A 27,378-nucleotide genomic window follows, 5' to 3' on the forward strand; every position below is an offset into this window, starting at 1 on the left:
GCTTGATCCTAAGCACATAATTTCAGGAGAACTCTTTCGTGACATAATAAGGGCACGTTGCCTTCTACTGAAATAGTGCTAATGGGGAAAAGTGGAGAATCTCTTAAACGGGTCCTCACAGGTCACAGAAGATGACTGTAAGTCAGAGAAGCCATCATTCTGGGCTAAAACTACTCAGACCAGGCCTGGGATGAAGATGTGACTTGCCAGTGGTCCTTAACTCATTCTGAGACAAATATTTACTGATATTTATTTTGATTTTTATTCAGAGGAGACTGTGTACCAGTGTAGTGTGCCTAAGACAAAACAAAGGACTGTTTGTCTAGTCTTCAAGTTGTTCCTTGCTAACCATTTCAGTGCTGGCAATTAAGAACTTGTGAACTGCTAAAGAGATTTTTGTCCATTGAAATTCACGGACATCAGTGAGATTATTAACCAGTAGTGTATATAGTACAATATTCTTTATTCAGACATCAGAAAGCAAATAAGGCCTCTAAACAAGCATTAGTGTCACATCTGTGACACTTCAAAGAGTCTGTAGAGTAAAAAAAAAGAAAAAATACAGAAAGGTTGGGGTAGATACTAAGAGAAACATGTAGGGAAACCACTTTACACCACCACTTTACTACAGCCATTCTACAGAGGGCCAGTAATTTTGGTCAGTCATTCTTACTTCTCTGATGAGACTACCCTGAGTTGCTGTGCAAACTCTATTATATCCTGTGACATAAAAAAACTCTAGAAAGACTTTGTTGAGCCACGCAGCTAAATTAGAATTGGAAAATACATGGAAGAAAAGGAAGAAAAAAGTGAAGACACAAATAGGAATATTGATATTGACACTTTTGTGGCCTCTCTTCACAAAGATGTTAATGCAGCACCCCTAGTTCTTGAACCTGGGTATTCTTCCCTTGCCTTTCTTTACTGCAAAGCCACTTTCTGCTCCACCAACATTATCCAAATGAGTAGTTCTCAAATAATATGTAAAATTCATCTTGAGCTGGCCTGATCTCATATTTTTAAGTGATGAAGGTACTATTCTCAGAAGCAGAAAAAGTAACATCTGCAATATTATATTTCCAGTATAACTTTTTTGTCCTAAGAAGAACAGACCATGAGGTCAGAAATGATCAACATATGTCTCTGTATTTACACTCCTTGGCAAATTTCAGTCTAGAACAAATTACTTTCTTATCAATCTAGACTTAAATACCTGTGAAATATACAGGTGATGACACTGTCTTTCCTCTGGAGGAAATATATCCATACTTAAAACAAACTTCGGAATAGTGACATACCTCAAATCCCATGCCGTAACTTAGTCCTGGTGGTCCAGGAGGTCCAGGAGGCCCAGGAGGCCCAGGTGGTCCAGGTTTTCCGGGAGACCCAATAGGACCAGCTTCTCCTTTAGGGCCTATTGATCCAGTAACTCCAGCATCACCCTAAAATAAAAATTCAGACTATTGATATACTGAATATATCTAAGTAAAGGCAAATAAGTAGTTTCACAGGATCACATAATGGTTTGGGTTGGAAAGCTCACCAAGTTTCAAGTCCTCTGCCATGGGCAGAGACACCTTCCACTAGACCAGATAGCTCAAAACCACATCCAGCCTGGCCTTGAACTTTTCCAGGAAGCAGTCATCCACTGATCATGTTCATGGCCCTCCCCTGGACTTGTTCCAAAAGGTCCCAGAGGTGGATACAGCTCTCCAGGTAGGCTCTCATGAGGGCAGAGTAGAGAGGGAATATCACCTCTCTCAACCTATTGGTCACCTGCATTGGTTCTGGCTGAAGTGGAGTTTGTTTCCCCCAGAGCAGCTCTCACAGTGCTGTGCTTTCCATTGGTAGCCAGAAGGTGTTGACAACACACCAGTGTTTTGCCTGCAGCAGCACTGGCACACCATCAGTGCTGCCACTTTAACAATTTTCTCATATCCTCCTCCCATCAAGTGGGCTGGGAGTGGGCAGTACCCTGGAAGGCGACACAACTAGGTAAAAATAGCTGACCCAGATTAACCAAAGGTGTATTTCATACCATATGATATCAGCTCAGATATAAAAGCTATGAGAGAGAGGAGGAATGGGGGCATTTGTTGTTTTATAGTATTTGCCTTCCAGAGTAACTGCTTCCTGGGAAGTGGCTGAACATTACTCACTGATGGGAAGTAGAGATTAAACTTTTTTCTCTTTGCTTATATGCATATAAACTTTTACTTTCTTATTGCTTTAGAAACACTGCCTTATTTCAACCTACAAGTTGTTTTCCATTTTATTCTCTCTCCCCAGTCCCACTTGGAAAGAGAGTGATAGAGCTGTGTCCAGCCAAGGTTACGTGACTACACGACACTTCATAGGGAAGCATACTGGCCAGATGAAAAACCAGGTTTGCTCACTTCATCAGGTTACACAATACAGTCTCTGAGATTTCTCAGCCCTTTTCAGTAATGTGCTGTATCACAGTCTTACTGTCATTCTATAAAAAAACTTTTTTGTTACCTTTGGACCAGCAGAACCAGGCAGACCTTGATCACCCTGTAAAAGAAAATGAATTCTAAATACTTAGAAAAAGACCATTGCATAAGAAAAGCATATTTATGGTAGTTTTCCTTAATACAAATACCCACAGATTTCTGTATTGTTTAATTTGATGTCCTGTACATGAAGCCCTTCATCTGAAACATCAAACCTCTCAGTTAAAAAAGAAAACAATCTGCAGTTCAGGAGTTACAATAACACAATAGCTCTGATCTGGTATGCTGACTGGACTCAATCTTGTATTTCAATTATTGCTGCAGATTTTAAGGGTTTGGAGGACAGAAAATTAAACATTGAAAGTCACATCCTCATGCTTCTGAACATAAATGTCAAAATCCTTATTTGCTATAACAGAACTGGAAACTGCTCCCACTCAAGTTGTCCAGGGCACCCTTCCAAACTTCGGATGTGATGACTAGGAAGATTTTAAGGTTCCTCTACTACAATCAAGATTTTATCAATATTTTCTTTATACACTTTACTTGCATACTGTTTTATTTTCCATTTCTATTTCATGGAACAGACAGAAAGACAATAATAATGTACGCCAATAATTATTTTCAAAATTGCTCTGGACCTAGTGGAATAACTTTTATCTTGGGAAGCTCCTGTCCTTACTCACTCAGCAGAAATATTTCTTGAGTAAAGTCTGAAAAAAAGGAGTAAGCACCAGGAGTAATATGATCATGTTTTTTTTTCTAAAAGCAGTGGCTAAACTCCATGTCAAATGTCACTTGATGAGCAAACTGAATTTACTTTCAGTGCATCCTGTTGTTTCTTTCTTGTTATCTTCTCTGGATTATTTTGGAATAAAGAACAAAACAGATACTGCAATATAAATTAAATCAAGTCTTTCAGAAAAAAATTCGTAAAAAATTGAAAAATATTCTTCCTTCTATTGAACAGGTGCAGATACATAGTGCTTAAATTCTAATTGATTTTTATCAAACATACAGTATGCAGCAAACAGATTCAGTGAGGCAAAATATTGTAGCCCTTTCCTAGAAGATTATGATTAAAAAAAAAATTATCTTAAATTGCTTCTCTTTCCCCATCAATCTCCTCCTATAGTATGTAATTCATGTTCAGTTTACTTCAGCTAGACTTCTTTCTGCTCTTAGGCTCCCTTATGTAAAACACACACCAGTGATTACAATGGACACGGGTTTCAGGTGCCTGCTTTGTAACACACTTTCTGCATGGCTCCTGGTTCCCATGTGTGTTGCACTTTTACCAGCCTCAGGCTTTTGATATCACAACTCAGAACCTCCAGCCTCTATAGATAAAAATAAATCAATATTCTGGCCATTTAAGGCTTGCCTTTTCATTTCTATTACAGCAGGTGAGCTTAAAATGTACACTTGGGAATTTACTTTTGAGTTCTTATGTATAAGGTGTGTTGTTGAAGCTCACTAGAGGATGAAATTGTCTTCTAGCTTTTGCCTCTGTTTTCTTCACATCCTTCTTGAAGTAGGGTAGAAAAAAATGGTGCTCAAATGATGTTTTGATTAGCAATGGATTATATTAATTTCCCCAAGTCAAATCTGTTTTGCATGTGATAGTAATTGCTAAGTGATCTTTCTGTTCTTGTCTTGACCCATCAGCTTTTCATTGGTGGGTATCTGGTGTCCAGCCAGTGTAGGCCATGACTTTGTCTCTTGTTTGCCAATTTAAATGGTCTGTGCTCCTTCAGACTCTTCTCCCCGTATATAATGTGCTGTTGCTCTGTGCCAGGCTGGGCTAACTGGAGTTCTCTCTTTCCCCCTCCAGACTCACCTGTCTGAGCCCAGTGACTACTGTTTTCTGAGTGGAAAATCACAACGGAGTAGTTCATACTGCATATTGAATATTGTATGCTTCAGAAAATGAGACAATAGCCAATAGGAAATTCTGGATTTCTGAATATGCCTTTTGAGATGTGCTCTAATAAGCCATCTGTATCTGGATTCCATTAAAAAATACTGAAGCCAGATGCTATTGTGTTGCAGGGACAACAGTTTATGATTTTTATGGCCTAGAATTGACAAAGATTTTCCACTGAAGTAGGAGCAAGACAACATTTAACTCACCTTTTCTCCCTTCCATCCTGGTGGGCCAACCACTCCATCACAACCAGGAGGACCTTGAGGGCCCTGTAGATGACAGTAAATCTAAAGCAGGTGCCACTTGAGAGCTCGATTTCTAGAACATGTTAAGTATTAGGGACCAACTAATGCTACAGCATTATGAAAGAGTAATGTGTAGCATCTCCTACCACTAAGTTTTAACACTTCTATTTCTTGTCTTCTGAGAGTTTGGCTTTGTATTACACCAGTATTTTAATATATTTTAATAGAAAACTATATACAACAATCATAAAATAATAAGCAAAAAGAAAACCCAGCATATTGTAAATACAACCTTAGCATGAGAGATTGTAATGCTATCCGAGCAGGTTTTGACAACATTGTGAAAGACATGATGGGGTTGAAATCCTCAGGCACTTCAGTTATCCACACTTTTGTCAATGTCAGTGCTAGGTGAGACCCAGCTGAGGAAACCTTGGTATTGACAAAATCAGTGGCCAGGGTTTCTGTGTGGCCAAATCACTAAAAGCAGTTGTGATATGGAGGGAATGGTATCAAACAGGAGACTTCTGTGCTGTCACTGCAAATAGAAAAGCCTGTAGGTTGACAGAGGTCTTGATTCATAAAACTCCACTGATATCCTCACACGGGAGCAATGAGACTGGGCCTCAGCTCGCCATATGGGGCAGTACTTGGCTTATTCAGACTCACTTTGCCAGGAGCCTCTGGGTAGCTGAGCCTGGAAGTACATTCCTACGCTTTCAGGGGCAGCACTCCTAAAGAGTCCTTCTGCAGAAGAAAAAGGCGCTGCTGCTTTGCTTTGATTGATGGCGCTCATATTGTTCATGAACCTCACTTTAATTTTGCCTTGAAAAGTATATATTAAGTTCTCCACCCAGTTTCTGGTGTTGTATCCATGACTTATATCCTGTGTGCATCTGAGTGAGCAGGCAGGCTGGGAAACACTGGCTTTGTAAGGTCAACCATTAAATCTGTACAAATATTGAAGTCCAGGCCACAGTAACTGGACATGCATGAAAGGTAACAGGCATATTTCACAGCCTACATTTTAAAAATTGGGCTCTGAAAGCCTTTGACTCCATTTACAGGGGTGTATTCTGGCCTCTGGGGATCTTTAATAATATTTATTGATTCATCTATTTTGGGGAAGTATATAAATGGCTAGCAAAGGAGACAGAAAATATTGTTTCCCCCTGATGTTTTCAGAATTATCACAAAGCCTCATTTTTCTGGCTCTCTCCCTCCCCCACTCCCCAGGCCCCACCGGTTTTGCTCTTTGGATGCATTGTAAGTCATAGAGTAACTAATTGATTTTTTTTTAATATTGAGAACAATAAAAAATATTTTCAGGATGTTTCAAACATTTTCATATTGCATTTTAGCATGATTTGTCCTGGACTGATTCTTCTGAAAATGTTCTTTAGTAGTCTTATCAACATCTAACTTCTACTTTTTTATTCCCAGGAACTATCCTGAAACAACGATTTGTGTTGCATCAGAAAATTGACTGTCTGCAAGTTCATGTTATTGCCTGTGAAATCCCAAATTACACAAGAGGGAATACACTCATCTTTAAAAATAAAAGATAAATCAATGCTTATTTCTCTATTTTATTTTAATTCCTTTTTACATTATTCTTTTATGGCAAATTTTAGTACTGTATCCTAGACCATTTGAATTACATTATATTCTAAAGCTATAATAACAGCCACAGTCAGGAAAGTTGAAGGTACATTTTTAATTGAAAGAAGGTGTTATAGAGAACCTTTTAATCTAACACTGCACTTTATCAAATGCAGTAAATAAAACATTAGGGTGACTGTCTTTTTTATAAGACTTGCCAATGTATTTTCTTAAAATTACATTTTTAATCCTCAATACAATTTGATCTGTCTTGGATTCAGAAAATAAAGAGTGTTGGGAGTTTGACAATTAGATGAAATCTGGACAGCATTTCAGACTTTTTTAAAATTTTATACTGCCATCCATATAACAATCAGTAGATGCAGAGAATAATGGATTTCCTTGGCTTCCCATGCACTTGACTCTTGAATCCCATATTAAGACTTTCAGGTACCTAATTTCTTTCTGCACAAGAGATGCTGCTTTCTACCTGGATGGCCTAACACCTTTTAGATTTTACATGCACTCCCAGCTTGGCTGTCCTCAAATAAACCTCCCTCCAAGACAGCTGAGATATAGTGAGATCTCTTTTTTAACACCTGTCACCTGTACAATTCCTTGATATATGCTAACCTCACCTTGTCAGGTACAGAAATGGTGACTCACTTGGAGGTCATCTGATGTACAGGACAAATCTTGCCCTGAGAACAGTGCTGCTGGCAGATGGTTGGTAGGGCATAAGGGAACCACATTAGTAAATATATGGAAACAGAGGTTGTTCTGAATTGGAAAGGATCATTGAGTGCAGCTCTTAGCTGAATGGACCACACAGAGATCAGACCCACTACCTTGGCTTCATTAGCACCATGCTCCAAACAACTGAGCCAATCTCATAGTTCCAGAGAGGATTCTCAGAGCTGTTAATGCTAAAAAAATTTTATTTTCTTCACTGAAAAAACCACTTTACTGAGAATTTACTTGCAAGTCAAACTTTAGCAACTTTTTTTACGGCAGAATTATATTTCACATGTCCAGAGGAATAAGTGTGTCTACCTAGCTGAAGAAAAGGATGGAAGAGGAAAGAGGAAAATTCAGTTTATTTTGCAAATTCCCTGAAACTCATATAAGTAATTTAGCAAACTTCATTTTCCTGAAAGCACCACAGGAAAACGGATACTTAATCTTATTCAGTGTTGGCAAAAGCATTCTTAATTTTTATTTATTCCAGTCCAGGTCCACCAGTATCTTTCTGTCAAATGGACATTAGTGCTGTGTTTTGGCTAACAAGACTTTTTTTTTTTTTTTTTAATAAATTTGCGTAAAATTCAAGCTTTGTGCACAAAAGGGTACTCACTGCAGGGCCTGGCTCCCCTGAAGCTCCATCTTCTCCTGGTGACCCAGGAGGTCCTACACTTGAATCAGGTGCTGGGTTTCCTGGAAGACCAGGCAGTCCTGGAGGGCCTGGTGGCCCCGGAAGACCCTGGATAAATCAGTAGGAGTGTTAGAAATTTTCCTAGCCTGGTTAATTTCTATATACATTGAACAGGAAAAAGTTCACACAGAGTGTTTGGGCTCATAAAACTCAGCTGGGGTTTCCACCCCACTTCTGTTTCACTAAGAACCAGTTTTAGTTTCCCAGATATGCCCTTACATAGGGTCACGCTGACCTCCCTCACCCTTTCTCTCTGAACTGTGCTGCCTCATAGCATTGAAATAGAAACACTGAAAATCAAAAAATTTTGTGTCAGCTCTCTGTAAGGCAGTAGAGATCTCAGACACATCCCAAGGATCGACCTAATGATAAAAGACCTAACCATAAAGAAACCATTATTGTACAGAAGGAAGTGGTTGCTTTTTCTCCTCTGCTGTTTCATAGGGTTTCTCCATGTTATTGCTGGAGCACTGAGAATCTCTACTCATGGTCAAGACCTGCATAATGTTGTAAAACTGGCCTCTGCTCTAAAGATCCTTCATGGACATGAGCAGAGGTATTTAAATTGAATTAATGGAATGAAATTAGTGAAATGTTATTTTAGGAGGAACAGTACATTTGCAAATATTCTCTCTCATGTCCAAGTCCACCCGTGTTACAGGCTGCATTAGCAGACAGGGACTGAGAGCTTGAATTTTTGGGCTATGGCACTATAAGTCAGGAAATCTTTAATTCTGACTTAGGGCCATGAACAGGATTCTATCTGGAAGAGGGTCATCTTGGATTTTCAGTGCAGTAAATACAGTCTTCTGAAGGGAACTCACCTATCTTGTTACCTACAAAGGGCATCTGAAGAGGCTCCTAAATTAGGCAAGATAGCTAACTTTCAGCATGTGGCAATTGACTCCTGAAAGGCCTTGGGAATAAGGTATTAAGCACTTTTGAGTAAAAAGAAAAAACAGGAGTCCTGAGTCAGAAACCAGTCTGAGAGAATGAAAAATATCACTAGTTGTGTTGTAAAGCAGAGGCCTCCAGTGTGCTATAGCACTCTGAAGTTCATAGGAACCATAATGAACTCAGAAAGGTGCTGTGTTACTGATGTTCAGTTCACCAGAAAGCTGCACCATAAGATATTTCATACAGACACACTTATTTTTTTTTAGCACAGATACTCCAAATTAAAAAAAGCAAAGACTAGGGTCATATAACACCTTCCACTGACTAAGAGGGGCTTACAAAAGAGCAGGAGAGAGGCTGTTTACAAGGGTCTGTAGTAACAGGATAAGGGGTAGTGGCTTCAATCTGTCAGAGGGTGGGTTTAAATTCGGTATTAGGAATAAATTCTTTACTGTGAGGGTAGTGAGGCACTGGAACAGGCTGCCCAGAGAAGCTGTTGGATACTTCATCCCTGGAAATGTTCAAGGTCAGGTTGGATGGGACTCTGAGCAACCTAATCTAGTGGAAGGTTTCCCTGCCCATGGCAGGGGGGCTGGAACAAAATGACATTTAGGTTTTTCTATGATTCCATGAATCTATGATTCCCATCTCTCTCCTCTTTACTGTTTTCTCATAGTCAGATTGGAAGCATTTGCCGTTATTTCTTGCATTATTTCTTTGGTGGCCACCTCTTGTCTTGTACCTCTTCCCCACTCACACACGTTTAGCCCTTTTCTGACCTTGAAATGCAACCCTACAAACACTTTCTGGATGCTGTAAATTTATCATGTATAAAACTTGCATTATGAAAAGTTCTACAACCTGCATGAGTAAAATAAAGCTCTTTATCATGAGAAATGTCAGTATTTGCTTACCCTTAAAATCTCTGTCTCTCTATCAGAATCTCCAGAACCCAATTCTTCAGGTTCTAGTCTATTCTGAAATGAGGAGAATTCCATTTTAAATTATTGCTTCTAAAGATGACAAGTACAAATATCACTTGACATTTACTGGAAATACATCTATCATCAATATCCTTACAGCAGTCTGTCACTCATAAAATAAATTATAATACAACAAAACCATTTCACTTATGTTTCTGGTGTTTCATACCATCTTCTTTTGTAGTCACTGAGCACTGTCTTTACCTGCAGGTGCTCTATGAGCACAGTGATAACTGTCCTGCAGGACACACATGCCATGTGACAGTTTAACTGAACTGAAGTAATATCTCAGACACATTTTAACTTCAGAGAGGTACCTGTCACCATTAAGAATATCCTAAAATGCAGATCTTACCAATAACCCCATTTTCCTACAATGTACCCCTCCTTTAAAAAGCCTAATTCTGAGATTCCTACAACTGGAATCAAAAAGATGACTTTTATAAAGAGAAATCAATATACTGAAGCCTTTTACAAAACCTTCTGTTGAAATAATACCTTAATGCTTAGTTCTTGGCGAGTTTCATAGCTGTGTACATTTTGCAGACTACAAAGAAAAGCACAGAGAGAAGTACTACCTGAATAAGTTACCATAGTACCAAAGGTAAAGTTTCAAATGCCTTGGTGTTAAGGATGCATTCCTTGGCTGCACTGAGACTTCTTCCACCTCACTACAGATTAAAAGGCCTTGAAACTTGCTGTCACAGAGAACAAGAAAGTAAAGGCAACGAAGCACTTGGTGTTCCCTGCTACATTTATAGAAGTGGCCTTTGACTGGGTAAAAGTGTTGGCCTGGAGCACCTTTTCCTAGGGATTTGGAGCTGTCCTGCTGGTCTCTTGAAGTCAGCATCAGTGCAGGCTCAGTAGTGCAGAAGAATCACTGTTAATCTCTTTTTATGCTGCAGAAATATATTGGCTTAATTTAGCAGACCCAGAATCAGGGGAGCATAAAATCTATTTTGGCCAGTAGAATATGTTTCAAACTCTCTTGTTAAACACTTCCGATACGCAGTATGACAGATGGTTTTGTGTAAAAGTCCATCCCAGGATTTCCACTGGTGTCAGTGATGGACTATGTCTAAGCATAAAATCAGCTGTCACACCATGAACCCAAAATTCAGGCCAGATTCCTTCTTTATCTGCATGCACATGTATCCTCGTGGTTATAGTGAGAAAAGCCCAAGTACAGCAGTGAGATGGATCCGAAGCTCCGAATTCTTTTACATTGTCTGAGTACTGAGCTTTCAAAATACAAACACTGTCATCATGTTGGTATGTGTTCTAGCATTTAATGACAGCAAACATAACTGACTGTCAAGCCACTTCTCTGTTCAGTAGCAGGAAGAAATTAATAATTTAAGTTTAGAAGACATTTTTGTGGATATTTTTGTTTTGTGTTCTCACATATATTGTTGCTTTTGCACAGGAGAGCACACACATCCAACAACATTTTAAAATGTGAATACTGGGTGTTTATGTAGCTTACAGTATTCACACACTTCAGTCAGACATTTATTTGCATTTCTGCATGAATGTTTTAGAAAACATGTTTATCTCTGTCACAATCAGGCTACTTTCCCAGAGAAAACCTCCTATTTAGTTCTGGATTCCTCTGTGGCAAGCTGAGCTCATTGACAGAGAGCCCCAAATACTCACTAATCCTCTGGAAGGAGCAGATGGTCCTGTGGGTCCTGGTAGTCCAGGGGGTCCTGGCAATCCCTCACCAGGATCACCCTGAAATGGGAATTAAGATGAATCAGCAAGGATTTAACCATATAAAGACTATAAGCGCTAGCTACAATCTGTGTGGAATTCCAGTCACAAGAATGGCTGCTTAGATGCTATGAGCAGGGTTGGACTTCGTTCATCTCTAAGAAACTCCCAAAGAACATGATCTTTGCATTGGCAATGGAAGAAAGAACTCTTTCTTTTCTAACTCCTGTAATGAATTTGCAAATGTACAAGCAACATTAACAGCATTAGGCAGTGCATATGTCTTGCCAGAATAAGGTTTAACTGTGGATCTTGCATTTTTAGGGCATCTTATACATGAACCCTAACCCCACCCAAAAAAAAACCCAAAAAAAAAAAAAAAACAAACAAAAAAAACCACAAAACAAAACAAAACAAAAAACAAAAAAAAACAAAAAAAACCAACAAAAAAAAAAACCCAAACCAGAAAAAAATGTTGTCAGTGTGGTCACACCATGGTATTCAATCTGTAAATTCTTGACTTCATTGCTAAACTCTCTAATGTTTTTTTCAATAGTACCACAGCATGATTTTCTTCTGTGTGTTGACCTTTATCTACTGCCAACACAGTGAAAGATGCTGTTCAAATATGTGTCATTTTCTCTCATAATTACTAACATTTCTTAAAATTTGTCTTTCTTACATCACTTCTGACATTTTGCTGAAGTTAGTTTGAACTGTTTCAGCTTAAGATGTTTGTGACTTTTAATAATTTTCCTGCTCAAGCCCAGTATTTTTCACTCAAGCCAAGAGTCAAGGTTTTGCCTCCACTGATCTGTGCTTTACCCTCTAACCTGCCAATTTGCTATCTGGGCTTATGAGCATTTAAATTCTGTTCTATAAATCCACATATTTGGTTACACAGCAGGAAACACTGACTTTTAATTGTCTTTTGGATACTTGCTCTTTATGCCTGAGAGTTCATTAGATAAATGTATTCATTCAGTTCTTTGTTCCCTGAGGCTTTGTGAAATGGTTCCTATAGTGACACTTCAGTCATATCCACAGAGAATGTATTTAATTACTTTGGGGCTATTTTCACTGTCTGCCAGCATGTTCAGTTACAGATGCTCTTCATTCATTTTAACACATCCTCGCTTTTTTCCAATGACTATTACATTAGTTCCTGGCAGTGCTTGTTTGGTGCTTGCTTTAATGCAATTTCTTCCACTGTGTGCACTTCAAGGAAGACAAAACCCCCAGATATCACATTTGGGTCATGGCCATTTTTAGGAAGCCTGACTGTATCCCTTCCCAAGGAGCATCTCATGGCTGTACTTCTGCACAGAACATGGACCATGGTGGAAAAGTGACAGTAGCTCCCCACTCTCCACTGATAGGTAGTGCCCCATTCATTCCTGGCTTTCTGTTTTCAGTTAGAAGAACCAGAAAGAGGATGGTGGATCCTACTACTGTTCCTGAAATTTAGATATTTTTATACTGGAAAAGGTGCTGACTATCTTTAGACAGCATAACAGTTATGAATTTTTGTGTGTTCTATAAGCTTTGGTCACCCTACCAACATAACCAGGCCTAGGAAATAATACTGACTAGGATATTGAAACAATTTGCTGAACAGCTGATTACTTAAAAATAATTCACATGTATAAAAGAGGATCAGAGAGGTGTTTTCTTGTTTGAACTGTTTTTATTGCAGCAACTGTCTGTTTAAAGTATTGCCAAGACAAAGCTCTGCATATGAAGATGTAAGCTTTCCTCAGTGGTCTTGAATGTATTGTCAGGATTTTTAGCTCTCTTTTTCTAACTTCACATTGTCTCTTTGAAGGGTCCCTTGAAAATATTAGTCCAATTTTTAAATGAAAAACAAAGTTTAACATGTCTTTACTAAAGTAGACATAAAAGTAATCACAAACAGGCTACTAGAGTATTTTCCTTTCCAATATAACTTCTGCTCTCTGCAGCTAAGCTGCTTCTCCTGCTGCTAGAATTTTCTCCTTCTGATATCTCTTCTGATGAACAAACTAAGGCTGGATAGTCTTTGGTTGTGAGGTCAGCTGGAACAGACTGGCTGGGCCTACAATGCTTAGGTACGTGACTCTGGGACTCCTTTTAGCCCTGCATGTTCAAATCTAGTATTTTGAGTACAGTTTTTTTGTGAATTTTGCATGAAATAACCTTAGACATATACTGAAATCCATCAGCATGAGTATTTGAAAGCTAAAAGCTTACTGGGATGCACTGGAGGAGTACAGAGCCTATGCTCAATCTCATTTTGCAGCATACTGGGAGCAATTAACAACTGATGCAATGTCTGAGTGAGATCTGTTTGATACAGGCCAAAGCATTGTCAGGGACCATGCCTGCAAGTCTGAACCATCAGCAAATCAGTTTCTGGGCCTGTTCCCTTTGGCACCGTAGGTGTAGCACTTGCTGCTGAAGATTGGAATGGTCACCTAACAGGAGCTGTGGCTCTAGCAGCTGCAAAATAAAATGCATTTCCTGATTTGCACTTTGCTTATAAATAGAAGAAATGTGAATAGCCATAGTTTTGGCATCTTTTCAATTTGATTTATTTTCATTAAAAGAATCCTGACTGATTTTATGGTTTCCTACACATTATTTATGTCAGTATCAAGTATCCTAGAAATAACTCTGGTTGCAAGAAGGACCAAAGCAGATTTGCAAGAAACCTAAAAAGCTAATTGTCAAACAACATTTATGTGCCTGTAATGTCTGTTGACAACTGATAGAGTGTTTTGATGATAATCTGCCTTCCCAGCCTATTTTTCCTGAAGGGCCTGTATCCATACACTATAACACTCCTGTTGTGAGCCACCCCACCATGTCTCAGTAACCTTGAGAGGTGGTAGCCCTGTGACTGTGCATGGGCTTGTACATCCTCCTGTTTGTCTCCCACGCTGCTTGGTTTTGTGAACATGTACCTGAGACAGGTCCCAGAGGAGAGCAAGAATGTCCCCATCATGATGTACCTGAGGTGTTCCCTGACTGCCCCACATGCCTTCCTTTCTCTACAGTTTATGAGAACCCTGTGCTCAGCAAATCCTTCTATTACAGCTGGACATAGTGATGGGGGGCTGCCATGCAATCTCTTTACCTGATTCCTGTACTGGAGACTGATTTTACCTTTGAAATTATTTTGTACTATTTCAAACTAATCTGAATAGATGAGATTTATATGGGTCATGTTTGTGAATTTATGAAGTCTGTATTGTTTGTTAAACAGATGAAATCAACAGATTATTAATTTGACACTTGGATTTACTATCTGTATGTCAATTTTGTGTACAACATGTACTTTAATAACAGATTAATCCATTACATCTCACTTCATCTCAGAAGAGATATAAGCTGTTACTTCAGATGGTTTAACTCTTATTTCAATTATGTTCATTTCCTAAGGGTAATATGATTATACTGTCTCTGTTAAATCACTTAGCCAGTAGAGTATGTTGCCCAGAGCAGTTATATACAACAATTGACTTTTCTTTATTAAGTGTTCAATACATCTTCCTTAGCTCTTCTGTGAAAGCCCAACTTTTTCTTCTGCTGAAGTTTATTTACATCCTTGAAACATACGTATGATTCTGGTATGGTACCATCCAGCCACTCATGAATGAACAGTAGGATATTTAAATTCTTCCTGTGATTCCGTACTTTATGTCTCTCTCAGAGTGTACCAAATCAATACACGTCTAAGAATAAATTGTATCTGATTGATTGGTGAAAGAACACATACCTTTTCACCTTTTGGGCCTGCTTTTCCTTTCAGTCCTGGCAACCCCTGAAGTCCATTTTTACCCTAAAAGGAAATATTTTTTTAAATTAGACATTTTCTTTCATGTAAGTTGAACATTTAGCAGCAGAGGCTGGATTTAATGGTGCTAGATTCTTTCTAACTCTTGGTTTGTACAGTGGGAGGATGTTGCCCTTTTCTTTTGAGAGTTTTAAAGTTCTTCTAAAGGTTTTCTATGCTTTTTGATGTTTACATATTTATACTGAATTTTCTCACACTGATCATGTAAATAATGATTGTTTTGCATTCTTCTTTGTTGGGGGAGAGAATTGATGGACTGTTGGTTTGACCAGTGTGGTTGGAGAGGTGGCAATTTCACCCTCCAATCCACTGTCACTTTTGCTATTCTATATATAGTGGAGTCAGAAAATAAAATCCTCTTTTTGGGTTCTTTTCTTTCCCCTTTTATATCTAGCATCCGTGTGTGAGTTATTTCATGTCGTAGTGTGACAAGAGAAAGTATAAGGCTTGGCATAGGATGCCCCTGGCAGTGCCCAAAAATGTGCCTCTCACCACATCTACTCTTCACACAGAGAAGAGAAGCCTGTTTGGAGGATACAGATGGAAACACCTGCAGGCTGCATTTGGATTTGACAGAGTGCCAACAGGATTGCCACAGCACTGATGGCAAGGATTTTTAAAACTGTAATATTTGTAACACACTACTGCCAGCTGCTGTTCTGAGTGCACAAAATCATACCATTAACTTAAGCCTGCTCCCATCATTTACTAAAACTTTTTTTTCTTAACCAACTTGAATCTATTCAACTTCTACAAACTAGTATCCTTCCTGAAGATATGCCTCTGACTGGCAATGTGGTATACTAGATTCACCCCATTTTCCATTCTGAACTTCACCAGTCAAATGAATTCCAAATTACCCTTCTTTACATCTTCATATCACCTACATAGAATATACATATGCTCTTCCTATAGAGGCTCATTAATTGGCTAGAAAGAATTCCCATCAGCTTTAAAGTTAGTGCTATTATAAAATAGGGCTGCTTTTGAATTCAGTTAGGACACTCAAGAAAATATTCAGAAGGCAAATAAATAGTGTTTTCCCACTTGCATTTTCAGAATCTGAACAGCTGTGTTTATGGACTCTACTAGACAAGTTTTAGGACTGCCCTAAAGATGGGTTATATAAAGTTATTAGGGAGAAAAATGTATCTCAAGACTGAAGAATGTTTTTTTTTTCTATGATGATTTTTCCTGTAGAGTAACTGCTAGCAGGTTCATAGAAAGGTAACAAACACATTACCAACATAAATGTAGAATGCACTAATTTAATTGCTGAGCGCAACCCCATCAAACCAAATGTTAAATTGCACAGGTATATGTAAGATTGGAAACCAGATGCACTTGGACAAAAAAGCAACTACAAAAAATGTAAGACACTGTCACAAAATGTCTGTGATTGAGATTCAAATTGTGTTCACAAGAGGAAGACAATTTGTTTTGAAGCATTTGAATTACATTTGAAGAATTTTCTTTAAGATGTATTGGTTTCTTAAAATTTTCTTTGAAGATATGCTGTATGAAAGTAGTCAGACTTCTGTTAATACATAAAACATAAACTTCTTGTCCAGAAACACCCTAATGGCACATAACCTGAGTTTTGGCTAAATATTTGCAAACTTAGCTACATTTCCTTAAGCCTACCTGTGTCTGAAGGCAGCATTCAGGAAGGAGCTCAATAATGCAACCCATGAACGACCACTGAGTTATTTTTTTAATATCTTAAAACACACCAGTTTCAAGCGAGCAGGTGCAGGAAGGATCAGGAAGCTCCCAGCAATGGCACATGTTAGAATAGAAAAAGAGGAGCAGGCATGGGAATGGTGACAGCCTCTGGGTGGTAAGATCCTAGAGAGGAGAAAGATGCACTAAGTGACAGCAACAAACAAATGAGAAAGGAAACAAAGAAGCCAGGCAGCAGAACACCAATAGATGACAGATACAGAACAGCAGCTGAGATATGCAGGGAATATGACAGCCATGGGTTTGTTTTTGTGTGCTTTGCTGGGCAATACCCCACAGTGAGGATGCATGTGCAGGCTATCAGCAGCTTGTGGTGGAGCGACCCAGGGGTGGGAGTTATCTGGAGAAGATGGGTAAGAAAAACCCCAGGAAGAGGACAGCAGATATGACAGAGAAGGGTAAAGTAGAGGAACACAGAGAAAGGAAAGCAGGAATGATGAAGCAGAAGATGCAGTTGAATTACTGCACCAGGGTAATGGGATGAGAGGTAAATCTCAACTAACTCAAAAGTACTCTCAATTAACCACAAAGTTAATTGCAGCTGAGATTAGGAGCAGGCAACATGGAAGCATATGTCTATGGAAGGTCAATGAAGCACCCCTCTAGAAACGGAGTGAGTATGTCCCCTTTTGAAATTCCTCTCTGCAAAAAAATCCAGCCTCACCAGAGCTGAATTCCTGATACAGCTGCTTATGCCATGTCATGCCTTACTTTCTTTGCAACTGGGAAATCATACATTTCTCTTAGAAACCTGGATTTTTGCTCTCTTGACAACCTGAGGATGTCAACTATGACACCAGAACTATCTTCTAAAGGGAGGAGATGAAGAAAACACTTTGCTGCTTAAGCCTCAATGTAATAGAGCCTCATAAAAAAATGTGGTTTTATTCAGTTAACCAAAATATACATTTAAAAAGTACTTACAGGTAGTCCATTTTTACCGGGAATGCCCTAAAATAGAACATCTTTGTTAGAAAGATAAATAAAACAATGTATCATAGAAGTAACAAAAGATTAAAGCAATTAATTAATTGAGATGCGCCATGCAGTGACAAAATGACAGACTAGAACTATACCAAACACAGTGGGATATTGTGCACCTCTCTTTAATCTCATGCATCTTGCGCTGATGGTTCACAAGGATCACAAGGATCAGTGTGAAATATCCTGGATATAGAGAAGCTACTGAAGGAGGCCTCTGAATTCTGCACCTTGGTACACACTCAAATGTGACAGCTGAGAGTGTGCTGCAGTACTGCCCAAGCAGTTGGTGGAATTGCTGCTCTGAGAACATTTGTATGTTGGCACAGCAGCTGTTTGCCTTTGCTTTCTGATGGTTGTCACCAGGCCCCTGCCCCTGGCCAGTGCAGGCAGGATTCTCCTGAGCTGCTGGGCTAAAACCCATCTAGTAGAAGTGTAACTGGTGACAGTGTGCAAGGCTGTGCAGTTCAAGGTTTCCATGCATGTGTGATGGATCACTATTACCCTTTCTAAAACACATGTTTTCTTTCAACAGAGAGAAAATACTCACAGGCTGACCAAGTTGCCCAAGTTTCCCAGGAGATTCAGGAGGTCTTTGATCTTTATTTTCCACATCTATTCCTGACCCTCCTAGAGACTCTGTGGATCCATCCTCTTCTTCCTGACCTTTCTGGCCCTGAGCAATTAAAATGTGAAATATTAAAAATGTGTTGTATTACTTTCCCCATTTCTCTAGCCCCCATCCCCTTCCCTTTCTCCTATAACTCTTGCTTTGTTCAAGGCAATCCATGTTAAAAATCATTCATGCATCTACAAATAAGTTGCTCTCTGAGCTGGTTACCTAGATGCAAATGACCATGATCTAATTTAATATCTACATAAATCTGCACAGTCCAAGTCAATAGTATAGGTTTGAAAAAATATAGTTTTCACATACTCAGTCTGTCAGAGAAAAAACTGCAAGAGTTAAGATAGACATGTTTTGGAATGTTTTAGCCAACTTCCCCAAGATCCACAACTCTAACAAAGGAGGGTTACATATTGGTTAAAAAGTGGCAGAAGATGAAACAATGGTAACAAAGAATGAGAAGGGACAACAGAAAGACTAAAATATTGCGAAACATTAGTATTTGGTCAAGAGAAAGTAATAATAACAAAAGGAATAATTCAAATATTCCAGGAACAAAATAAAACCTTCCAGGAATGAAGCTTGGACATCAATACATATTTAAATGAAAAACCAGTATACAGAACAAAACACGTAAGTCAGTATTGCATTTTGAAAGAAGCACTAGAATTTACTCACATTTTAAAACACCAATGAAATATTTTGAGTCCCATTAGCAGGTAATGAAGCTAGGAGGGATGAAATATAATAACTCTCAAAGCATTTTCAAGTTAACAGGATGACAGCTTTCAGCAAAGGAACTGATTTTTTAAAAGGCTGTTCTGAGTTTTGCCAAAAGCAAAGGTCCCAAAGATCAGCAAATTTCTTTTAATCTGGACTAATTACAGATTTTTTTCCTGTCTGGAAAAGTGTTAGAAGACAATCTATTTAGTTAAACTGTGGGCAAAGATCATAGCCTGAATGAGATAACAGGATTCTTGATTCATTGTTAGAGTACTGAAGAAGGTAGCAGATGGTATGGCAGGACCCCTCTCAATCACCTGCCGAAGATCTTGAGAGTCTGGGCAGGTTCCTGTTGACTGGAAGATAATCAGTGTTACTCCAGTCTACAAAAAGGGTGTAAGGGAAGATCAGCCTAAACTCAGGCTAGATTAAGGAGAAGATTATGCTGAGTACCACTGAAAAGCATTTAAAGAGCACAGCACTTATTAAGAACACTCAGCTTGGGTTGACAAAGCAAAAGTCCTGTTTAACTAATTTGTTAGCTTTCTGTGGTAAAGTCACCCACATAAAGGATGAAGAGATGGAGGTGGACATAATTTCCCTGGGTTTTTGTAAGGTTTTTGATGCTGTCCATCACAGCATCCTTTGGGACAACTTTTCCATCTGTGGGATGAGTGGGTTCATGGTGCACTGGGTGAAGATCTGGTTGAAGGACAGAGCTCAAGGGTTGCAGTGGACAGGGCCACATCTGGCTGGTGACTGGTCACCAGGGGTGTTCCTCAGGGCTCCATTCTAGGGCCAGTTCTGTTCAATAGATCTCTCAGTGATCTGGATGCAGAAATTGAACGCACCATGAACAAGTTTGCTGATGATTCCAAAGTGGGAGGTGCTGCTGACTCTCCTGAGGGACAAGAGGCCTTGCAGAGGGATCTGGATAGATTGGAGCATTGAGCAGTGATGAATAGCATGAAACTAAATAAGAGCAAATGCTGGATTCTGCACCTGGGCAGGAGTAACTCTGGGTACAAGCAAAAACTGAGAGAGAAGTGGCAGTAACAACTCCTTAAAATTATTATTTTCTAAATGATTGGTCATTATTTTAATATATAATAATCTTGGGTGTCTATGCAATAAAAAATATGTAGAAATTGAAATAAAGTTAAGGAAAACTTATAAAGGTCAGTAAGCAGCAAAACTACTTGTCACAACAGATTTAAGCTTAATGTGTCACAATTTCTAAATCAATATCAAATTTTTATTTAAGAAAAATGGCCCAAAATGAAAAAAAAAAAAGGTAATAGTTAATCTGATATCTGGTTTATCTGTTTACTTATATAAACTAGTATTAGAATTTCTGCTTTAAAAATACATGCATGCAGGCTTGATAATGTTAAAGGAATTATATGTGGAAGCTCTCCAACAAATACTAAAACTTCTTGTATGTCAGCTCCAATGGATGCTAACTTAATATTTCAACACTTGCTATATTTTACCATAGTAAACACAGGAATGCAAGAAGACCCTGCAAGAAGCAGCCTTAAACACTTGAACTAAACACACATAATGTGGAAATTTTATTCTAAATTTCCATCATTTATTTCACTGTGTGTTTACTGGCAAAAAAACCTGTCATTACTGTAGGTTTAAGCAATAAAATGAATGAACTTTTGGTGTAGGAGTCTCAAGGCAAGAAGAAGGAAAGGTCATTATTTATTTTTTGCTTAGAAAAAATTTGTGGTGGCTGTTGAAGTAGGAATGTTAATCAATAAAAAATGTACCACCAGATGATTATATTGAAGTGTACCAACAAACAAGGCAAGTATTCCAGTACCTCACAGGATTCCAAATGGGTGACCTATGTAATTCTAATTTGTAGAATCACACGAAATTCATGTTACACACTGCCTTACAAATGCTATATGTTTCAAAGCCCATATTTTCCTGTTCTTGGGACTAAAAGATTAGGCATGTGATCCACCCATTATACAGACCTCCTCTCTGCTTACTCCTGGCAAAACATCAGCACCAGAGCCATCTTCTTCTCTTAACATTTTCTGTGTGACAGTGGTAGACTCACTGTTGCCTTGTCCAGTTTCCATGACAGCTAAATATAAAGAAAATAATCACTTATAAATGAGAGAGCAAAACAAAACCTGCCCAGAGGTATTTATCAAAGAGAGATGCTGCAAGTTTTATGAAAAAATAAATTATTCAGATTATGACTAAAATACATTCCAAAGATTAATATTAGTCACTTTACAACTCTGAAAATCTTAAAAGAAAAGAAAAAAAGAGAAAGGAGAGAGTAAAATTACAAAACATATTTATTTTAATGTCAAGGACTGTATCGCATCATCATGTTTTCCTCAAGCCCTAATCTCATGGTTGCCTATTTGTCATCCATGTAACACAAAAAATGAGAGTTAATTACAACAGGTACTATCTGAAGAATGTGTGGAGTTAAAATAGCAGCATTGTCTTTGGCCTTATTAATACATTTAGCTTTTGTTCTTGTTTTCCAGGAGTGCCGTGAAGATGTCCTAGCAGTGGAGAACAGGATTCCTCACTGCATTATGCCTTGCTGTCATTGCTTTGCTGACTACACTTGCACCCAAAACACCCCCCTGGTGCATTAGGCACTTTCACCTCCTTTGGAGGCAATAGAAGTAGTAAATAGCTGTTTATTCCTTTTCAGGATTGAGGTTTTCTGAAAGGTTGTGTTTAACTGTACCAAGTCATCAAATAAATATCTATCTTAAATCCCTTTTAAAGGTGCTAAGTTGTTTCAGACCCAGCAGGACTGTTTGCAGAGGTATGACTCAAGGGGTGCCATGCTTTTCACCAATCTGAGCAGATTTTTCTCCTTCTTTCATTCCCTTCTGCCTAACACTAACACTTGTGCCTTTTTTTTCTTTTTTTTCTTTTTTTTGGTAGATTGTTACAGCAGCAGCTCCTCAGGTCAGTTTCTTATTTTTATCCAAGTATATTTTTTTAAAGATTTTAAAATACAAACTACAATTCTGTAACTGAAACTTCCACACTATAGAAGGGTAAATCCATTCTCTGCATGTTTAACAAAGAAGTCAGAGATCTTTTGAACAGTGGCAGTAGTTGCTACCACTTACCTTTGCTGCTATTAATAAATTGCAATTTAACAGACTGCACTTTCAAAGACCAAATGTTTGATGTGCCAATTCTTTTCTAGCACACAGGATGTCCAAAACCATAGGATTTTCTTTCCTGGCAGCACTCAAAATATGACAGTGGCTTTCCATACACAGGGAAATTACAGACTCAAAACCAGAGAACGTAAATGACCCCACCACCCCCCCTAAAAAAAGCCCCAAAACTTGAGGCAATGCCTTGTTCTTTAAATTTATCTGCTTCTGAGGTTTCTTCTGATCTGTGATTTCCAGAGAAATCATTCTCTTCCAAATAAGCCAATATGGTTGGGGGCGCTTCCACTGGCTCAGCCAACGTATCTTCAGGCTAAAAAAAAATAATCCCAAAGAACAGTTTAGAGTAAAGACTTATCACATGTTTTAAAGGAAGAGTCACTAGATTACCTTCCTCAAAGCACAGTAATTAGAACTACCATATCCATGAAGCAAACTAGAATTCTGAGAAAAAATAGTATAGTACCTTTGGAATTCCTCCTAAGCAAGGGATGTACACTTGAGAAACCCACAGAGAGGGAGGAAACCACAAGCAACATACACTTGTCAGAGACTGTATTTTCAGGTAGGATCTTTGGCTTGGTTCATTCCAGATTGGTTCGTTCCAGCTCAGCATTGATCCACCTACTAAAATGTCTTTATTTCAACCCATGAGTTTTCTGACTTCTCTTCCAATTCTATGCCCATCCCACTGGTGGGGAAATGAGGGAATGGCTGTGTGGTGCTTAGTGGCCAGCTGGGATTAAATAATATCTTTCATAAGGAGGAATAAAAGCCAAAAATTCTACTATTGCTGTGCGTAATTTTGAATAGTGCAGTAATTATGAAGATTATTAAACAGAAGCTAAAAAGAATAGCTAAAAGAATTTATATTTTTCTGGATAGAGAAGCTAGACATATTTCCTGAATTAGCTAGTTTTATCCAAATGAGAAAAAGTCAAGGCACAGTAAGATTTCCTAGATTAAATTTTGTGGTGTGATGTAAAATGCAGAGGAATCATCAAGCACTAGGGTGATTTTGCTGCCATTTGGAAAAACCCTACCTGGCTGTAAAAATTCAGGAACAGTAAAGTGCAAATCCTGCATCCAATGAGGCATTACCCATGCAGCAGTACCAGCTGGGGCCAGCTGCCTGTCTTTTGATCACTTTGCGAAAGATGAGAGAGCAAGGACTGCCTCAAGAAGGGTCAGAACTATCTTATCAATGTGTAGAAGACCTTAAGAGGGAGTAAAGAAGACAGAACGAGATCCTTCTCTGTAGCCAGTGAAGGGAAAAGAGACAATGGAAACACATTGAAATACAAGAAATTCAGGCTCTATGTCAGAAAAACACCTGCATTGAAACAGAGAGGCTGTGGAGTCTCCGTTCTTGAGGAAATCCAAAACCAAATGGCACTGAACAACCTGCTTACTGAGCAACTTTCTGTATTTGGCTCTGCTTTGAAAAGGGAATTGGACAGGGCAATTTTCAAAGCCCCCTTTCAAACTCAGTCTGTGATTCTGCACAAAGCACAAGGCAGGCAAAAATGAGTTTAGTGAGCTACATGGAAAAGGCAAAATTTGAATAAAAATTTATTCAAACACGTCAGGAGCAGGAGGTTGGGACAATAGTTAATAAAGTTATAAAAAGAGTGATCAGTGAATTTGAAGTCTATGATAGAAAAAAAAAATATTTTCTTCCATTCATGTTGACCCTGGAAGAGTTAAAATTCCTGCAGAAAAGTATTTTTGGGACAGTCAGCAGTGGATATGACTAAAACAGAAGTCTTTGTATGAAAAGGATAGGAAACACAGTTAGTGAATGACAGAACATCACAACCAAGTAGTATTTGCCCACAGGTTCTGTAAGATCCAACAGTGAAATAGCTGAAGTATGTACAATATCAGACAAATGTGAGCATGGCTTCTGTGAAGTCATTTCTCAGAAAACAACTGATTTTCTCTAAAGGAACCAATGTGAACTTGTATTTAAAAAATGAATGTTTGACACAAGCAGCACGGAAAGCCTCATTGTGAGGAATGGACTGGAATATTTAAGCTTGGTACAAAAAGTGAGGAGGACACAATGTGTTAGAAATCTCCAAAAATGGTAAGAAACAGCTGTTTACTCTGTTATCCAGCCAATTAACCGTCAAATGAGAGCCTCAGTCAGCATGTTCAGAGGGCAAGAAAAAGGTTCATGTCCTTCACAAAACATGGAATTAGCTAAGGAATTCTGCAGCAGGAATCAGAGGGTGATGAAATTCTCATGTGTTAAAAAAATCCCAAATAACAAAGCAAGAAATTCAAGGATCAATAACTCAGCTGAGTTCTACTAACCACACATAATCTTGGTCCAAGCATTTCCTGAGATAAAAATTTGTTCAGATTAAGAGTGTTCCCAGGAAGTTTCATCTATATTTTCCCAATCTTGTATTATACTCTTCCCAAGATCTGTTTGCTGATTGCTATCAAATATATCAGATGTTTTATCTGGCACTGTGCCATCATTCTCATGGGTGGGTGAACACTGTTCTCATGGGAGCCTTTGAAAATTGCCAAATATGAAAGTTATTCATCAAATTCAAACCCCATCCTTTAAAATAGCAATATTAAACCAGATTTTTAAAGTAAATAAAGCAAATAAATTTACCCTTATGGGAAGATGAGAAGGTGCAAGGGCTTCTTGTGCCTCAGAACTGTCATGTTCTTGAATGCGGCCATTGCCACTGCTGTCCCCTGAAGCCTGTGCAAAACCCAATTATTGTGAGGAAGTCCATAAAAGTCAGGGAAAAAAACATGATCTCCAAGGAATTGGCTATTTAAATGCAGAAAAATGCCCCCCCTTTTTTTTTTGGCTGGTGAAGCCTCAATGTCATTATGATGTTAACTTATTTCAGTACTTACAGCATTCCATAAAAATGACCCTTCAGAAAAATAAAAGCCATAGTTCTTTTCCTGAAAGCTTTTTTTAGAAAAAACCAAAATGATATCTTTTGAAAATAAAGGTTTTGGGGGTTGTACGGGAAAAAAATCTGCCCCACAGATTGTTTTAAATATGATGCAATGTTTCCATGAAAAAAAATCCTACATTTAGTGTTATGAAAGACGTCAAACAGAAATTTAACTTGAAATCTCTGAGGCATTTGAGGTAGTGTTTATAAGAATACTTACATAAGGGTCATCATCTTCACAATGATCCTCAGTAGCCCTTGGGTCAGATTTGATTGTCAGATGTTGAATTGAGCCCTACATGGAATATCAAAAAACATTTCAAGGAAGTATTAAGTAGCATGTGTGAAGGAGAATGAGGGTGGAGGGTGAGGGGAGTTAAACAAAACACAAAATACCCCAAACTGTGTTCTGATTTACTTGGAAAATTGTCTAAAGTATAAAATTCCATAATAGTAATCCAAATTTAAGATATAAATATGTTCACAAATTTTTCTTTTGCAAAATGTGGAGCAAATGGAAGCTGCCAGAATATAATGACTCTCATGTCCCAATGACACTGTGATCACCACACTGCATTGTTAGTGCCCCAGTTGAAGAATCTAGTCTTGTATTGTGTCACACATGCTGTAAAAAACTCTGGATTTTTAAAGTAAGAAGTGCATTGCAGCTCCAGAAGTGGCATGTGAAAACCCTAGAAATGGAGACAAAGGATGGGAAGGGAATAAGTTATGAAGTGAGGCAAAAAGAAACCAGTTTAAAACTTTCCAGAGAGAAAGTAAAGGAGATGGATTTTCTGATAATAAATGTTTCTTTTTTCAGTCACAAAGTGTACTTCTCAGTCTGACATGCTGAAAGAGCAGTAACAATTTAATTTAAAATATTTAACTATTGTTTCTGCAAAGACTCAAAGTGCTTTAAGAAATATGGGGGGTGTTTCCTTATTACAAGTTCTCACAGAGTGAGACATAATGCTCAATAAGGCACAAAGATAGATATTCAAGTCAAGAACCTGTTTACATATAACACACAACCTAGAATATTTTAGAAAAGAATAAAATTTTTGATTCTGTCTTTTAAAATCCTCTAGTTTGTCTGCCTTTGAAGACTAGGAAACTCATGCACTTGGTGCCTCCTGAGTTTGCTGGACTTCTGAGGCAATAGCTCAGTAATCCCAGCATCCTATTTCTCTCAAAACTTAATGGGCAACTCAAATATTGAATGATGTCAGACTGACTGAACAATTCACTGAAAAATCATACATAAAAGGAGGCACAACCAATTAAGTAGTCTCCTGGAAGTGATCTTTTTTTTCACAGTACAAGTGAATAACATTTGGAGAACACATTTTCCTCCTCTTGCTCTAATCTGTGGCCCTGGATGATAAAGAAAGCAAAATGGAGAGCTCTAATGTTTCTGAAGTGTTAGCTAGCTGATTCATCCAACTAGGAAAGTCATGGACCAGTCTTCATGATAGAGGTGGTAGATACATGATATTTACTCCTTCTCTGGGTCTTATAGCTGCTGCTGCCTTCCCTGTAAAAACTAGTTTGCAGCATCTGGCTTCATCACTGATTCAGCTATACTTGTTTGTTGTCTGGTTTCTATTTCTCTTTACAAGCATCAGGGCTAGATTTTCCTTTGGTTTCAATAAAGCTGATTATAGTTATGTTCTTTTGTGTCTGATAACCACAGCCTTAGACACATGAATTCCCATTAGCCAGAGCAAACCAACATCTGACATCTATTCATTTGCACAATCTGCTATTATTTGTTTCTGTTTTGGGCAATTAGTGTAAACAGTTCTTGGCATAGAAACAGAGTTTGAGTGAGGTTCAAGCATTTAGTTTTTCTACTCAAAAGCAATTGTGACATATGATGCAAGAAGAAATAAAGGCATGGGAACCTAGACTACAAGTCACAATTAGTGCTAATGAAGCACTCAGAGTATTGGCTGAAATTTATGTATTTAATATAGCACACAGAAGAGCCTCTTTCCATGGAAATGCATTACAGTATCATCCACCATGCATTTCTGTCATCATATTTCTAGATTTATTGGTGATCATCTCAGCAAATGATCATCAC

The 27,378-nt window shown here is 38.3% G+C and overlaps 2 protein-coding genes across 3 annotated transcripts in view; one reads left to right on the top strand and one right to left on the bottom strand.

The window, feature by feature from the left end:
* Positions 1-27,378, top strand: part of RBFA (ribosome binding factor A) — a 399,231-nt gene that overhangs the window by 234,565 nt on the left and 137,288 nt on the right. The window lies entirely within an intron of this gene.
* Positions 1-27,378, bottom strand: part of COL15A1 (collagen type XV alpha 1 chain) — a 122,437-nt gene that overhangs the window by 54,862 nt on the left and 40,197 nt on the right. For both annotated transcript variants that reach the window (XM_030265622.4, XM_030265624.4), the window contains exons 4-16: positions 25,513-25,587; positions 24,992-25,084; positions 22,546-22,672; positions 21,175-21,287; positions 18,383-18,508; positions 17,776-17,802; positions 15,031-15,093; positions 11,217-11,294; positions 9,492-9,554; positions 7,603-7,728; positions 4,608-4,670; positions 2,500-2,535; positions 1,299-1,442 (exon numbers count right to left, since the gene is read on the bottom strand). In XM_030265622.4, coding sequence (XP_030121482.2) covers positions 1,299-1,442; positions 2,500-2,535; positions 4,608-4,670; positions 7,603-7,728; positions 9,492-9,554; positions 11,217-11,294; positions 15,031-15,093; positions 17,776-17,802; positions 18,383-18,508; positions 21,175-21,287; positions 22,546-22,672; positions 24,992-25,084; positions 25,513-25,587 — 1,134 coding nt within the window. The remainder of the gene's footprint in view (positions 1-1,298; positions 1,443-2,499; positions 2,536-4,607; positions 4,671-7,602; positions 7,729-9,491; positions 9,555-11,216; positions 11,295-15,030; positions 15,094-17,775; positions 17,803-18,382; positions 18,509-21,174; positions 21,288-22,545; positions 22,673-24,991; positions 25,085-25,512; positions 25,588-27,378) is intronic.

This window comes from Taeniopygia guttata, chromosome 2 (genome assembly GCF_048771995.1).
Source record: "Taeniopygia guttata chromosome 2, bTaeGut7.mat, whole genome shotgun sequence".
NCBI lineage: Eukaryota > Metazoa > Chordata > Aves > Passeriformes > Estrildidae > Taeniopygia > Taeniopygia guttata.